Below are 17,821 nucleotides of genomic sequence, written 5' to 3'. Positions count from 1 at the left end.
TTAAATGACTGATTTTTATTGTGCATGTTGAGTATATATCTTTCAGCTTATATACCAGAATTGGATCTTGTTATTGAATATCTATTCACGTGACTTTGAACTTAAACGACAATGGAAAATCTAATTAACAAAGTTTTTTTTTCGATACATCATGTTGACATCTTTATACATTGTATAAGTTTTTATAGTTCTTTAATAAGAGTTCTGTACTGTTTTGATCAAATACAACAATATTATTAGATAATTTGTAGAAATGTCGTTTGAAAAAAAGAGAGAATACAGACAACATTCCGGAAAGGTGTCATTTGGAATACAAATAGGAAAAGCCCTTCCCTAACAAGAAGCTCGTTTGATGTAAATATTTACTTTAAGTAACCAACACATTTACAGTAATTAAACTTTTGGTGAAAGAGGAATATATTAAGACCTTTTTGAGCCACAATTTACCTGTCCCTGATTTATTAAATTTGGGATTAATGCACTCAAAAGTATTATTATTTGAGATTTGAAGAAAATTATATGTTATTTTAGAAGTAATATTTTGTATCTGCAGAACGATTGTGTTTCACTAAATTAATAGACTTAAAACATTGGTTGAGATTTTGACATTTAGAACGCTGATACATGTACAATTAAGGATATATCTGGTTTCAATTAGCTATTTATAAAAAGCTGTTAAAAATTGAAAAAAAAATGTGTTGAATAGTCAGGAATTTTGAAAACGTGGTCGCACACATAAAGACAACATGGAAAGCAATTGGAGACTTTATTTATCTGTTTTATGTTCAGTTTCTTTTATTATACTAAATTTTCAAAATATTCATTTTATTTTCCAAGATAATTAGCAAAAATGTTCGTGTCAGAGTAAACGCTCTTATATTGAGTTGAATTATAAAAAATAATAAGTTATAGTCATTTCCAAGATGTCAAGTTTTAAATTTGTCATAGTCAATGAAGGGGAGTAATGCTTTTTCGGCGTTCTTAATTACAAGCATGGTATCCTTGATAAGTAGTCGATTGAATGTTTTAGTCATATTGGCTGTTTTGTCGATGATTGTTCCATGTCTTTCGACAGTGTCTATATACATTTAGTCAAACTAATAGACCAAAACGCTAAAACTGGCCGAAGAGGTCATCAAATAACTAATATACGAGGTATTCTCGCAAAAATTAATTGGATGAATCCTTATCTTTTAACAATTTTTATCCTTCACATATTCCCGATCTGTTAATGGGTTTTTTAATAAAATTTCAGGCCATACTTCTACTTATTTTTTTTCTAATCTTTAGCCCCCAAGCATATTGGTTTGCTATACAGATTTACGAAAAAGTTAAATAGCAAAAATACTTCACTCCGAGGAAAATTCTAAATGGAAGTCCGTAATCAAATTGCAAAATCAGAAGCTCAAAAACATCAAACGAATGCATATGGATAACAACAGAAATATTCATGACTTGGAAATGCATTTTCTTATGTAGAAACTTGTGGATTAAACTTGAACACATTGTCAAACAAGATGTACAAAGGATTAAAGTTGGTGTGTAACTGGTATCTTAATTAACGAACGATGGAGACTACATGTGTATGACGTAAAAAGGCCGCTACGGGTCCAAGATCGTGACCGATGACGTAGGCTTACAGTTATGCTGACTTAATTCAGATAAATGTTTTGAATATATTTGTAAATTCATATTATTTAGTAAGCAAGATCGTTCTACATTAGCAAATGGAAAGTACGTCATGTCTGGTGATACAAAGCGAAGCTTTTAACAAAGTATATTAAAAAAACATTGCTGGAACATATATTGAAGTTGATGCAAGTAAATATCGTTTATCCTTTATCCACCCAGTTCGTTAAATTGTCTTTTAAACTTATGAAATATTTCCACTAATGCATTTGTTATACGGTGTATTAAGTTAAATTATAATACACATAATAATCTGGAAATCATCCAGCTTTATTTATTTATTATTGAACTGATAGCGATAGTAAAGAGTGCAAATCGATAACTTGAAATCCGGATGAAAGACTTTTGCAATTTCAAATATTTTAGAATTATGTAACTAGATCAATCAACAAACAATAGTTATAATATATCGGCTTTATTTCGTACAACCTTGGGCAACATTTCCAGTTTGGAATTTCTAGTTAAACAGGCTATTGTCTTTTCTGATTGTGCTTTAACCCGATTTCTTTTCTCATTTCGACTCTCAAATACCTTTCATAACAACACATTATCAAAACAAAACACATAAATTTGATCTGAGTTTATACAGACATACCTGAAATCTTAAAGTTGAACCATTTTTCTTCTTTTCTTAAAATTTGTTAGCCACAAAATTACCTGTTTACTAATTCGAAAACTTCTTATGCTCTAGATTATGAATTATTGTTAATATTTAGGTCAATTTATGATACTACCTTGGGTAACAGAAAGATGAAAACAATACTTTTTTTTTAATGAACATAAACAGTACAATTCAGTGTTTTCTCAATATATTTATTATATCTTCTTGCAAATGGCATAAACATATCGTATCGTGTACACTTTCCAAGGTTTTTTTTGTAATTGAAGTGTCACTTCAATTTAACCTTTATATTACTATTTAAGTCTTATTTATAAACTCATCATAGATACCAGGACTACATTTTGTATCTATGCCAGACGCGCATTTCGTCTCCAAAAGACTCATCAGTGACGCTCGATTCAAAACAAGTTTAAAAGGCCAAAATAAAGTACGAAGTTGAAGAGCATTGAGGACCACAATTTCTCAAAGTTTTGCCAAACACAGCTAAGATAATCTATGCCTTATACCACAGCTATTCAAATACTTGTAAGAAAATTCACAGTGGTAAGTACTTGTGCTAAGCAGCTTTTCAAACGATTTTCATAGTTTGTTCTCATGCCGTGTTATTTCCATTTCCCTAACAACCTGCGGTTTAAGCGTTCACAAACCTATTAAACACAACAGTATCAGTATGCATGTTCAGAGCAAGGAGACTGTTGAAATGAATATCAATGACATGGTTATTTTTATAAATTTACTGTTTGCAAAATTATTCAAAAAACTAAGGATTTTCTTATCTCAGACACATATAACCTTAGCCGTATTCGGCACATTTTTTTTTTAGAATTTTGGGTCATCAATGCTCTTCAACTTTGTACTAGTTTGGCTTTCTACTTATTTTGAATTGAGCGTTACTGATGAGTCTTATATAAACGAAACGCACATTTGACCCATTAACTTGACTGCAATGGTGAAATGTTGTTTTTTTGTTTATTGTTTTTCAATATGATATATATCAGCCTTTAGATTTTCTCTTTTCGAGTTGAATTTATCACGCTTGAACCCTATTCATCGGAGAACGGAACTCAAGCAGTATACCTAATATATGCAAATAAAGTGTAAAATATAGTCAGTATCAATATAAAATTTAAAGCAATGGTATAAATACCAATGTTCAAACTTTCCAACCAAATTCATATGAGGTAAATGTAAGCATCAATGAGCAAAATTCATAGAGTAGAGTATATCAAGGTAACAGTGGTTAACCGATCATGAAAAGACAAAACATTGTAGGTTACATACAAAACCTGGATGAATCGCGCATGAACTCACAAGGAGATATACCGGATGCGTCTACAGTGTAGCGTTTACTACTTTCAATACATCACCCGCCATGGGAATTAACACAGAAGGGATTATCATTGTGACACAATTGGTAAAGTTAGAGATTATGTCCCTAGTATTTTGAGACACCCACACATCGTATCGGTCAACCAATTCGTGATAATGATTATGAAGTGTCGAATTCAATCGTTTATTTGACTCATTTGGAGCAGTTGTTTTTGTATCGAGCACATCCCTGTTTACGCATAGTGTAAATATTCACGAGCGTAACGTATAAACTGAGATATGTAAACGCCATACAACGGGGTATGCTACCGCTGATAATGTTAATAACAATCGGACAATTGTAAACATAAAGTTTGTTATGGATTCTAATGTGAAGTTATACTTATGTGTCATTACCAAACAACAAATCAAGCTAAGAAGCACACCTTCCATTTAAGGTTATGTTCATCATATTTTTATTCCCTATTTATGGTCATTATATTTTCTTGATCGTTCGTCCGTCCGTCCGTTCGTCCGTCCGCCTGTCTGTCCCGCTTCAGGTGAAAGTTTTTGGTCGAGGTAGTGTTCGATGAAGTTGAAGTGCAACATCTTGAACCTTAGTACACATGTTCCCTATGATATGATCTTCCTAATGTTAATGCCAAATAAGAGATTTTCACGGTCCACCAAAAACTCATTGGAGTTTATGCTAAAATATCAATCCATCAAACTCAACAAATATTTTGTCGATAAATAAAAGTCCATGGTAATGTTGCATAGCCTCGACATGACAAACTTAACTTTAAATAAACCATGCATTACCATCAGCAACCTTATTTCTTATGTACCAAAAAAAATGATATCCGAATTAACAGCCAGCGATGGACAACAAACACCCAATATCAAGCTTCTAAAATACCCTTTTTAGATTGCATTATGCTTCATACATTTAGAAATTTAAATGTGACTTTTTTGTCTCCATGTTTTCCTTAATATTCGAGAAAAAGCAACTGACCTTTTTATCTCATTTTTCTTTATCCATCCTATTCGGGTATTAACAACCAATTTGCTATTATTAAAGATACGCCCTTTGCAATTATATTTCTGGATTAGTCGTACCATACTGTTAAAATCAAGTATATGAACCTTAAAGCATGGTAACACCTAGAACTGATATCTAATTAAAAATATAGGACACTGAAACATGATCTTATTTACAGAAGTCGCCGAGAACGAAAGCATTTGGAATCTGATAATATTGACCATAATTAAAATCAAATGCAAAAATGTTATATAGTGCGTAAGGTTTAAATTAGAACTCGGAAAAGGTTAAAGGTATTATACTCACCATGTAAGCATTTAGAGAAATAAATGAGGAAAACAGAAATTTGATAAAAAGTATTTAAAATGTTATAATGTTTTGATTCTAGTATAAACTTCAGTGTTCAATGTACATTTTCATGTAAACTCCTCTAGTATGTAAACATTTCTTTCTTCTAAAATGTCCAAAAATACGTTTACATTTTTTTAATGAATGCAGAAATTAAAAAAAAATATTGGCTAAAATACCAGAGCAACATTCAAACTCATAAATCGAAAATAAACTAAAAGGCATGGCAAAAAATGTACAAAATAGAGGATTAAACCAGGTCTTATAGCTAGTAAAACCTCTCACCTATATGACAATCGTACAAAAATGTCATTGTATTGACATCAATGTCAAAACAAGCAGACGTAATAAGTGAAATTAAAAAAAATAGGGAAACAGCAGTCAACATTACCTAAGATGAGTATGCAAATTGTTATATGTCTCATTAGGTCGTACAGCTCTTTGCTTGTTTAGATCTAACACATCATTGCCTTTCAGATATTAGAGTTTGAGACTTCCTGATGAAGGTAGATCAAGAAATTTAAAACTCTTCAGACGTTGTTCGTGTTTTGTTTTTTAATTTAAAGTAGATATTGAAAATAAAAGTATGATGTCACAAGGGGCCAATACGTCTCAATGCGATCAAGAGGAGATAACTCAAGTTAAAAATTCAAGAAAGACATGTCATGTTTGAAAATAAATATCGGGACAACCAGTTATAAGCATGATGCGTTGGACAGGATCTATTATATATTACGAAAAAATCTTATTAAATATTGTATTAAAAACAAGTTTAGAATTCATATATAAAAAAAAACATTCAAAGTTGTATAAACTAACTAGAATTCTATTGAAATTACTAACGATTAGTAGTTATTTTTAATATATATATAAAAATATGTTAAGACCAAATTGTTTTTATAACAGTATCATTATTGATGTTCATTGTGTTAATTTATAAGTGGTGGTATGTGACGTGGAGCTGTGTTTATCGGCGGGTTTGAATTCTTGATCGACTCATAATGGTTATTCTCTAGTCAATCTGTAATTAGTCATACAACGTATTTTCATAGTCTGTGTTTCATTACAGATCTAAAGTCTTGTACTTGACCAACAAGAGTTGTAAAGATTGGGTTGAATTCGTTCAAGTCTTTCCTTGTTCCTATGTCCTTGTTCCTACGTATTTCATCAAACGGCGATCAACTATTCCATTGCGCTAAAACCCGAAAAAGTAGACAACCACGTTGACAGTTAAAAAAATAATAAGAATGAAGGCGATAATGAGGATAAAAATCATGATTTATAATGTGTTGCCCTGACTTAATAGTGCACTTTTCCATTCAGTGGCTGGATGTGATCGCTGATAAAATTGCTGTGGCTCCTATCAACCTCGTCAACAACTCGGTCATGATGAATAATGCATCTTAATGATGAAACAAGATTCAGTTTGCATGTAAGAGCCATTCCATCAGTACTAGTGTATTGTATGTCAACATTTCAGTTACTGCCCGACTCTTTTTTAAAAAACGTTTCGACTCATGTCTGTACTAACGTTTAAGTAAAATAAGTAATAAGGGAACTAAGGCTTGGGAAATTAAGATCACCGCGGAAATCAAAGGTTGTTGGTGGTAAAGATAAAGTATTAGGTGGCAGATTTTGATTAAAGATGTTACATGATTGATAATCAACTGAATATTGAAATTGATTTAGCACGAAAATATGCGAATAAACTTTTATATTCATGGATCCGTCTACAGTAGGTTGCAACGTTGTTGATGAAACCCATTATGACTGCTATCAAAAAAGTATTAGTAAGCATAGCTGGATACAATATAGTGCTCCTTAGTTATCACTGTCTCATTGTGCATTGTTTCCTTACAAGATTCTGAAATATATTGTTCCTGTGAGATTAAGAATACTCTGTCGTTATTCTGATTGAATCTAGTACGATTGGGTGTGTGGAAACTGACAAACATAGGGTTCAACAGAGCTACATGAGAATTGACACAGGTCACAATAGTATGAACGACAGTCCCTGGGTACATTGTCAATCAAAATATGTATTTCTGTCCAACATAGTAACCATTATATTTACAAAGCAGGTAATTGCTAGGCTTCTTCTTGGCTTTCGCTGCATCATCCTGGAAAATTATCTGCATAGTGTTTGTGATCTTCAAATATGTGTCACAAACTCACAAAATAAAAATTTGGTTCACTATATTGAATGACACAACAGAAACAGTTAAGTCTGCTTCAAATTTTGACATAAATCTGGAAATTGAGAACAAGGATCGATTGGGACAACTTTCAGAAAACAAAGATGATTTCATATTACCATTTGAAAACTTTCCATTTCTATGGTTCACCGGTATCTAATATCTATTTCACAGATGACGAATATGTTTCAATCATGCCTCTATTCATGAAATATGACCAAATTATTGAATAGTTTGTATTTGCGGTAAGTGTCAGTTATTGGAGCTAGATCTACTTAGCCTTCAGAAGCACCAGAGATCAAACCCATTTTTCGTGAAGTTCTATTTGCTTAATTATTAGTTTTCTATGTTGTGTTTTTCATATTGCTGTTTGTTATTTATATTAGTTTTTATTTATTGCCATGACTTGGTCAGTTTGTCATCACGAGTTTGAAAATCTTTTTGGTATCTCCAACCTCTCTTTTCATAAGTACTGGTCCAATTTTTAACTTTGTTGTTTATTTGGATAAAAAGATGATGTTCCAAAAAAGATAACAAAACAAGAATGTGTCCATAGTACTCGGATGCCCCATCTGTATTACCATTTTCTATGTTCAATGGACCGTGAAAATGGGGGTAAATCTCTAATTTGGAACTAAAATTAGAAAGATCATATTATAAGGAACCTGTGTATTATGTTTCAAGTTGATCAGACCTCAACTTCATCAAAAACTACTTCGACCAAATACTTTAACCTGAAGCAGGACAGGCGGACGAACAGGCGAACGAACAAACGAAAGGGGTGCACAGACCAGAAAACATAATGACAATAAATAGAGCATAAAAACTCAATTCTTTGGACTCTGATGTTAAAGGTCATATTAAAACTAAGCACTGCTAATACACATTCATACTAAATATCATAACGCAATACCAAAATTTTGGTTGGGACAAAGTTGTATGAGAGCTTGAGGAAGAAGAAATACTACTAAAACATAATGTCTTCCTTCGTTGAAGGGAGACACAATTTTATTTCATAGACTGATTGTGGAGTATAACTTTACTAATGTATAGTAAACAGAAAACCAATTTTTATAATATATATCAAATGTTAACAATTGTACACATAATTATAAATAACAAGAGTATAATATATTTTTTACATAATTTCTCAAATCAATACTTAAGGTTGCATGCTGAAATATAAAGCATACAGCACTTTCTGTTGATCTGAAAATTGTTGGGTACAGGTCACTTAAACAACAACCATACAAATGACACAGAAATTAAGATGCACCAATTTTGTTCATTTTAGTATTCATAAAAAAATCACAGCCTCAAATATGAAAATAAAATTTTACATTTTATTCCTGTTTCGATGTTTGTTTCTGATATCCATTATTTGTATGTTTATCCAATATGTTTTTCAGGTTAAAATAGCCAAAGGAAGCATTTGCTGACCATAAGGACATTCCAAACATGCCAAAGTAAATATGCCACAAAGTCCATGATGATGTTGTAAACTGTGCATAGATCTGTGCTGTTATAAGTCCACTAGTTCCCTATAAAAAATGGAAAAATCCAATTTACAAAATTTCATCATAAATAACACTTCAAAACAATATATAAACATTAATAAATTAAATGTGTTCAAATCACTTTTCTGGGTTTACCTTCATCAGGAGTATTTAAATCTGAATATTTGAAAACCAAAGACAAATAAATCCGAGGAATTACTGACATAAGTGATTTATATATAAAAGAAGTAAATTCCAAATTTTGTCACAAACTAAGATTTTGTATTTTTTTCCAAAATTATAAACATATAGGTTTAGATTTTATCTTCTTTTAAATTGCAAAATTTATGCTTTAAATTCAATCATTTAGCTGTTAATTCTATATTTGTTGAAAAAATGCTATAATAAAGGATTTACATAATGAACTGATACTTTCTTAAAAGTAATTTTTTAGCAGTGGGAGTAATTAAATTCCTGTTTTTTCCAGGTTTTATCTTACATATTATGTAATAAAATTTATCTGTTCATGATCATTAATTCACTGTTTTCAGGGGTGTTGAAATTAGTGGGGGTATTTTAAGTAAAAATACTTTAAAAAGTGATTTTTTTTGGAAGTAAATAGACAATGATAGAGGTATGATACTAAAATGAGTGATTTTCATGTCATTACCCCAGATTCAGTACAAGGTTATCACCTGACATGAATGGTCATCCTATCAATACAGATGTTGGTTCTAATAACTTAAGCAACATAATTTGCACCTGGATCATTAGTATTGTATATTCAAAGCTAAAATAAAACTAAATCATTATGTCTAATGATTTATTTGTACCACTTAAAGAGGTGATTATTACAGAAAGACATCTCTTACTTCCAACATTTGTGGACAAAATATTACATGAATCAGTGATTATAAAAACAAAAAACCCTAAAGATATATTTTACTTTTTGTTTATTTTTTTTCTCTCAGTGTTATGCTGGTTTAATTATTTTTTCTACTTTTTAAGTTCCTTTGTTTAATGATAAGATTTTGTAAAATACCATGCCAACTTTTAAGAAAATGGCATTAAAAATTATAAGAAGACTGTGATTCAAATGATCAGCATTTCACATATCACTGGTATTCACACAGATTTTATATCTCTTTTAAATTTTAGCATCTGAAAACAATTCTTTCTATCATATGATACCATCCTTTATTGACTCTGATTTAATTTCCATACACATTTAGATATCCAATACTTAGTATACCTACATGACAAAAAATGGATGCCAAGATATAAGAGAATCTCATTGTGATTGTGTCAACTAAGAAAAGACATAACATGATGTTTCATGCTTTTGTTCGATCCAACATTGTATGTAATTTATGAAATCATCTTTTTTACATTTAATATATTCTTTAAAGAGATTTCCAAACAATCGTTTCTTTCCTTCAACTACTGATGTATATATCCTTACCATAACCCTTGACACAAAATGCCAAATTTTATCAATATTTTCTGAAAACTGTAAACTTTTCCAAGCAATTATTCCTGTATTGAACACAAATGCAGCCATCATTCTAATCAATGTACAATGTAGATGATTCAGGGTCTTTGTAGTCTAAAATATAGAATTTCAAAAACTTTGAAAATCAGAAGAGAGTTATATTATAATAAATAATAAAATGCTTTGCTGAGTGCAGCCTGATATGACTGCAGAGGTTGAACTCTGAACAGGTGTGTCAAATTTGGACATAATATTCAAGCTTGATACTGTCTGATTTTGCATTGTGATTATTTTTTATTTTACATAATATAGGCTTCTGACACAAAATAAATGGGGCCAAAGATCATAAAAGATTTTTTGTACAATACTGTGCATTTTTTTAATGAAATTTGAAATTTTTTGAAAAGAAATTAGGAACCCCTTTAAAAAATTAGAAAAATCCCCCCACAATTTTTTGAACCCCCCTCCTAGGAACAATTACCCCTAAACTCAATCCCAGTCTTCCATTTGTGTTATGGAACCTTGTAAAACAGTTTTAGAGAGATCCATACACTAAACAAAAGTTTTTGTCCAGAAAATGAAAAATGCTTGTTTTTGGACCCTATTTTCAGCTGGTCCCAAAAATCAATCCCAGCCTTCATATAATGGCATTGAACCTTCTATTAAAATGTCAGAGATCCATTCACTTAAACTAAAGTTATTGTCCAGAAACAAAATTTGTCTTCGATGAAAAAATTGGTATTCGACAAATAATAATGAATACACAGTACAATGTATGGTTATCACATTATTTATTATATCTAAATGTTAATTACCTGAAATCCAAGCATTAACCTTGGCATAACAAAGAAACTAATGCCAAACAAAAAACATTGTACAAAGTCAGACTTCAGATAAAAATCAGCTTTAGATAAAGTGGTGGTCACCTTTCCCAAATCTGTAACTTTCAATGAGTAAACAAAGTTTCCAAGCAACCATAAACAGTCGCCATAGATACCAAACAGAAGAGCCTACAACGAAAAATACATCACATTAAATATGGCATAAGAAAACATAGAAAAACTTATTATTACCATGATAACAAATGTAAACTATCACAAATATATCAAATTTGTACATTATTATTTTTTTCTAATAGGTTTTTGTACATGTTTCTTTACAAACAAAAGGTTAATATTGCTCTATCAATTCACTTACATTTCACCTGACCCATGTTTATTAATGTCACAATCAAGTTAATTTTGGCAACAAATAGGTAAGTTTGTTAGCTAGCAGTATAATTCAATTAATAAAGTAATACTACACATCCATAAGGACTTACTTTACTATATTATAATTTCCATTTCAATATCATTAATGTACAAAAAAAACTCATTTGATATGACTTTAAGATGTTTGAATAGAACAAAAATATAAATTCAATCTTTATGCAAAATATGATAATTTTAGTTCCAAGCAATAAATTTGGATGACAGACATGTTGATAAGCTGGTTTTTTTTAGTGAAATTTCAAAGGGAATATCACTAAGGCCAAAAACAATGTTTGTGTTAACTGCACCACTTCCTACCCTAATTGTTGTCCCCTACCCTAAAGTTTATTTGGCCATTTGTGTTTAAGCACTGTTTCACAGACTCAATGTAAAAAAAAAATACCTACCTACCCTATTTTTATTTAGCATGTGACAGTAAAGTTGAGTAAACACACATACTTTTTTGTTTGGCCTTAATGTTAATTCAGTAGATCAAGGGGATTAAAATTATAGCTTTCTCATTTAATCCATTAATAACTCTATGTGATTGTCTTAGATGTTTTATTGTAGAATGCTCACCAAAAGATTTATGTGTAAAAAAAAAAATATTGACTGTCAGTATTCACATTATTTATCATAATTAATTAAATTAGGATTATCAACATAAAGTTATTGTGAAGGTATCTGCAAAGAATGTGTCCGTAATACACAGATGCCCCATCGCCACTATCATTTCCTATGTTCAGTGGACTGTGAAAATGGGGGGGTTAATCTCTAATTTGGCTTAAAAACCAGAAAGATCATATCATAGGGAACACGTGTACTAAGTTTCAAGCTGATTGAACTTCAGTTTTATCAAAAACTACCTTGACCAAAAACTTTAACATGAAACGTGACAGACAGACAAACGACCAAAAGATGCACAAACCAGAAACATAATGCCCATAAATGGGACATAAAAGTCAATTTAATTTCAGTTTTCTTAAGTTGACCCTTTCTCAATTTTTTTAATGAAAGAAGATTTATAACAGTACAGAAAATATTTATTGGTCTCATTATATCTAAGAAGTGAACTCACATATAAAACTTAACAAGAATGTGTCCATAGTACATGGATGCCCCACTCGCACTATCATTTTCTATGTTTAGTGGACTGTGAATTGGGGTCAAAAATCTTATTTGGCATTAAAATTAGAAAGATAATATCTTAGGGAACAAGTGTATTAAGTTTTTAGTTGATTGGACTTGAACTTCATCAAAAACTACCTTGACCAAAAACTCCAACCTGAAGTGGGATGGACAAACCAACGAACAGACATATATGAACAGATGTACATTTTTTTTTGTACGACTGGAATAACAAACGCACAGATCAGATAACATAATGCCCCTCTACTATTGTAGGTGGGGCATAAAAATTATCAAACATTGGTGTCATTCAAAGAAAAGACACATTATGTGGTTATAAAAAAAACAACTAAATTCTTTGCGTTGACTAATTTGTTACCCCTAATTGATAATTACATGTAGGTAAGTACTTTTTGTGTTTCCTATATATTACACTTTCATTTGATGTATATCATAAAATTGAGAATGGAAATGGGGAAGAGAATTGCTTCGTGGATGCGCAGCTGGATATGACCAAAGAAGTCCAACCCTTAACAGTTGGGACAAAAATGGACACATTATTCATGCTTGATACAGGTCTGAATTTGGATTTTATTCAATATTTGCTACATAATAGGTTTCTGACACAAATTTACTGTAGTCAAAGAATTTAGAATTGGTTATATGATTTGAATTTTTTTTTCATTTTTTGGCTTTAGTGCAATACACTAGGCTGTTTCTAATAGATTAGTCACCACCCCCAGTTATTTTTAATATCCCGCTTATTTTTGCTTTTGTGCAATTCACTATGCTGTTGGGAATTGACCATTTCCCCACCCCCACCCTCAAAACAAATTTAATAATTTTACATCTCTCCTAAAAATATTTGAAGAAATTTTATTTCTGAAACCTTGAGGAGAAAAATTGCTTCTGCCCCAATTTTGTTTACCCCCCACCTCTTTTTCCATCCAAAAAGGTCTTTCCCTAAAGATATGGTCATAATATCAATTCAAATTCTCAATGGAGTTTGCAGCCATACATACCCATTAGAATACATCATAATTGTATTAAAATAGAAAATTACATACATGTACATACATGTAATCATGGCCAAATAAGTATACCTTAATCAGCATTTTTAATAGTAACTTTAAGAATAAATTGACAGCTAAAATTAAATCACCTTAAGACAATACAACATTTTTTCATACATAATTTTAAGGCACTGCCAGGGAGGTAATTCAAATGTTATGTTTGAATCACCTCCCTTACACTGCTTATAAATTGTGTTATTGTCCATTAACCAGGAAACCCTGGTCTTCCCCCCCCCCCTTTTTGCCCCAATAGACATTATTCCTAAACAGTTTGATCCATAACCCCCCAAAGCTTATCATAACTATTCCATTGTGGTATTCAAACTTGTGGTATAACTTGGGAGAGATCCATACACCCTTTTACAAGTAATTATCTGGAAACTAGAAAAATAGCTTATTTGGTTGCTTTTTTTTACCCTAATTTCTAATTGTTGGGACCATAACCCTTAAAATCAATCCCAACCCTTCTATTGTGGTCATAAACCTTGCTTTTAAATTTCGTAGATTTCTATTTACTTACATTAAAGTTATTGTATTGAATCAAATGTCTTCTGATAATGCTGAGAACGCAGATGACGTGATACCAATATAAAAACTTAAAGTAAGTACAATGATTTGACAATTACCTGTTTATTCCATTTAATAGATTTTGAAACTTGAAAATAACCATGGACTCTTGCCATAACATACAGCGACACTCCCTGCAAAAGTAAGTAAAAATTTTACCTTCATAGAAAATAAAAATTATTTAATAAAATAATTAAGAAAGTCTTGCAAATTTGTCTTTGTTCAATTTATTCAATTCAATTCAATATTTTTTTACGTCTCACCTTATGTATAAAATTACAAAATACATTTATAAAGGATACATTTTGTATACATTAGCCAATCTGTACAGATTTATGCATGTTATGAGAGATGATAATCACTTAAAAGAATATGTATATCTACATAATAAATATTAAACCTGAATGGTAAAATTATACACAAAAGTATTAAATTATTATTTACAATATAAAACTTCTCTGCATCGTTTAAGAATAAAATTACAGGTTTTTGCACATAATCTTATAATATCTTGATTCGAAAATAAAAATGCAATATTCTGACAATCTGTTAAACTTTGTTACACAAATGTAGACTCATAATTGGTGGTCTCATTATTCATGTACACATATATCCACTTGTTTGAATTCTGGTGGATTGTTGTTTCATTGGCAATCACTCACATTTCGTTGTTTTCATTCAGATCAATTTAAATTTAAACATTAAAAAATCAATATGATAGGTCGCTTATTTAGCTATATTAGAGGTCGCATACATAGTTTTCAAAGTTTTTTATATAACATATGGAATAAGAACATGAAGATATCAAGGAGAATCATCAAAACTCATTTGAGTTCTTTTAAAATAAAATTTCTGAAAGAGTATCCACAGCTTTAAACCATAAATGAGGGTCTCAAACATGTTTTACAAAATACATGTTTAGAAAAATGGGAATAAAATTAGACATGTTAATAGAGAAATGTGGCAAACATAAAAAAAATAATCAAAACTATATTGAGTTAAGTCTGCTAATTGATATTTTATCGTATGTTTTTATATGTTGTGATGTTATGCTATTGTTTCAGAAAAAGGGAGAAGGTTTGGGCCCATTAAAACGTTTAATCCCGCTGCAAATGCTTGCACCTGTCCTAAGTCAGGAATCTGATGTACAGTAGTTGTCGTTTGTTTATGTAATATATACGTGTTTCTCGTTTCTCGTTTTGTTTATATAGATTAGACCGTTGGTTTTCCCGTTTGAATGGTTTTACACTAGTAATTTTGGGGCCCTTTATAGCTTGTTGTTCGGTGTGAGCCAAGGCTCCGTGTTGAAGGCCGTACTTTAACCTATAATGGTTTAATTTTTAAATTGTTATTTGGATGGAGAGTTGTCTCATTGGCACTCACACCACATCTTCCTATATCTATAGAGTAAATTGAGTAAAAAGAAGAATTTGGATTAAGCTAGACACCCTAATCTAGAGATGCAGTCAAGATTTGTTCATTAATCTGAATCAAGGGTCAATTTATACAATGAATCCGTATTCTTGTGTTTTAACTAATATTGGTGTGTTGACTACGATGATACTCACCACAACCCTCCCCCACAGTATAGCACTTTTAATGTTTTGGTCTTTTGACTTCCTTGCTAGCCAAGCAAACATAGTACTACTGAGAAGCATAATACCACACATTCTGTACATGTGTAGATGGACATCATCTAACTCGCCTTTTGTCTGGAAATAAAACATTCTGAAACTCAGTCTGTAAATTCAGAAATTATTGTGAGCATTTATTATTGCGATTTTGTCATTGTTTTAGACTTAAATGAGATTTCAATTTTTACGATTTTAAGAATAATCCTCTGTAATTCATATAAATTATTTCAAAATGGGAGTTTAAATCATTGTGTTTATAACTCTGTCACATTTTCGCTTTGATAAAAACCTCGCAATAATTTCTGAATTAACAGTAAATAGTTTAATTCAATATGGTAATTTTTGTGATTTTGTATTGAAATACATTTTGTTTTAGGCAAAAACAGGGCTTGTAACTACAATAACTACATTGAGGCAAATGTCTCATGTTGTTAATTTAAAAAAAAAAAAAAAAAAGTTGAAACAAAATTAAAGCTCTTCATATTGTCATATCAAATTGTTTTCATGATGAGAGTCTTGCAAGAAGCAAGTTCTGTTCACCCTCTGAAATCGCCCCTCATTTTTTTGGATCAGTACTAGTGTTACTCATCTATTTTTAGTTTTGAGTGTTGATTATCCATTGTTTATCGCTGTGCATCTAAATATCTGTTCCCTGGTTTGTCTTTTGCTCATTGATTGCCCTTCTGTTTGACTTATTTTCCATACTACATGTATATTGACCATTGCAAATAAAATTTCATTATGTTTCAAAAAAGAAAGTATAAATTTGTCCATCATGGAGGGGGATAGGAGGGGTTCTGATCCTGAAATCCCTGGCTTACAAACACTAAATCACGAAATCCTGGACTTAAAAAACACGAAATCCAGAGGTCCCGAAAGGGTCAATCCGGAAATCAAAAGCTTAAAAACACCCGATCCCAGAGTCCCGATAATGGTCATATCCCCCCTTATCATGTCCATCTTTGACTTTTTTCAATAATTTTACAAGGTTCTTGTAAATAATCAAGATTGTGACTTGGGATCTTTACATTGTAGGAAGTAAGTCCTATTTTATATATAATTGATAGTATTTTTTTTTTTTATCAAAACAGCAAATAGAATTAGTAAATAATGCTCCAAGGTCATATGTTATAGGACTACATAGGAAGTCATCACAGCAACAGAAAAAATATGCCACACCCACATGTGCCACACCCCTCCCATTTCCATTTCTCCATAGACCAAAAGCAGACACAATTTTACATGTACATTCAGCCCTTACATTTATTCAATCAACCGTTGTGTAAAAAGCTAGCTGGCCTTTTCGATGTACAATATAAAATCTTGATCTTCCCTTTAATTACAATACAAGTCATTGACCATTGATGACCGTTACATGAACCTTTTTATGATAGCTCACCTGCCGGCTTAGGAAATGTTTTGGGGAAAAGATCATCGTTAAACCGAAAACCGTTGTAATGATTGTGTCTGACAATATCCAAACATCAACACCCCATGGAATCAATACCACAAACATAAAGGTTACTATTGCTGACGGTAAATAATCTGTCATCTTACGGTCTCTCTCAATATTGAATCAACCGCCGACATCAGTGTCAATCTTTGTTTGACGATGCCACGTTATAAACGTTCAGCTGACTATTTACAATTTTACAATGAATTATAACATCTGCAGCTAAAGCGGAAAAGAGTTAATAAATATCCGGAAAAACAAATCTTGTTCATATTTAGTATTATCATAATAATTAATGATTATCACTGTCATATATTAGAAGTCTGCTAATAGTCATGTTTAAATATAGATAGTTATGTAATATGATGAAAAGCATATGTACTTGTGGAAATTTTTTTAACCAAAATCCGTTATTTTTTTTATCATAGCTTATCATTTTTTTTTATTATATCCTATTTTATTTTTTTTAATTTATTTTTTTTGGTGGTGGTGGTGGTGGTGGTGGTGGTGGGGGGTGGGTCTTT

At 31.1% G+C, this 17,821-nt stretch overlaps 1 protein-coding gene across 1 annotated transcript; it reads right to left on the bottom strand.

Moving 5' to 3' along the window:
- Positions 1–8,291: 8,291 nt before the first annotated feature.
- LOC134705324 (uncharacterized) lies at positions 8,292–17,472 on the bottom strand. Its single transcript, XM_063564069.1, has 6 exons — positions 17,244–17,472; positions 15,779–15,922; positions 14,270–14,344; positions 11,008–11,202; positions 10,163–10,306; positions 8,292–8,745 (listed from the first exon to the last, which is right to left on the bottom strand). Exons 1-6 carry the CDS (start codon positions 17,394–17,396, stop codon positions 8,548–8,550), a joined length of 909 nt encoding a protein of 302 aa, XP_063420139.1. The 5' UTR covers positions 17,397–17,472; the 3' UTR covers positions 8,292–8,547.
- Positions 17,473–17,821: the final 349 nt, after the last annotated feature.

Source organism: Mytilus trossulus, chromosome 2, assembly GCF_036588685.1.
Source record: "Mytilus trossulus isolate FHL-02 chromosome 2, PNRI_Mtr1.1.1.hap1, whole genome shotgun sequence".
Lineage (NCBI taxonomy): Eukaryota > Metazoa > Mollusca > Bivalvia > Mytilida > Mytilidae > Mytilus > Mytilus trossulus.
This window is presented reverse-complemented; position numbering and strand designations above follow the sequence as displayed.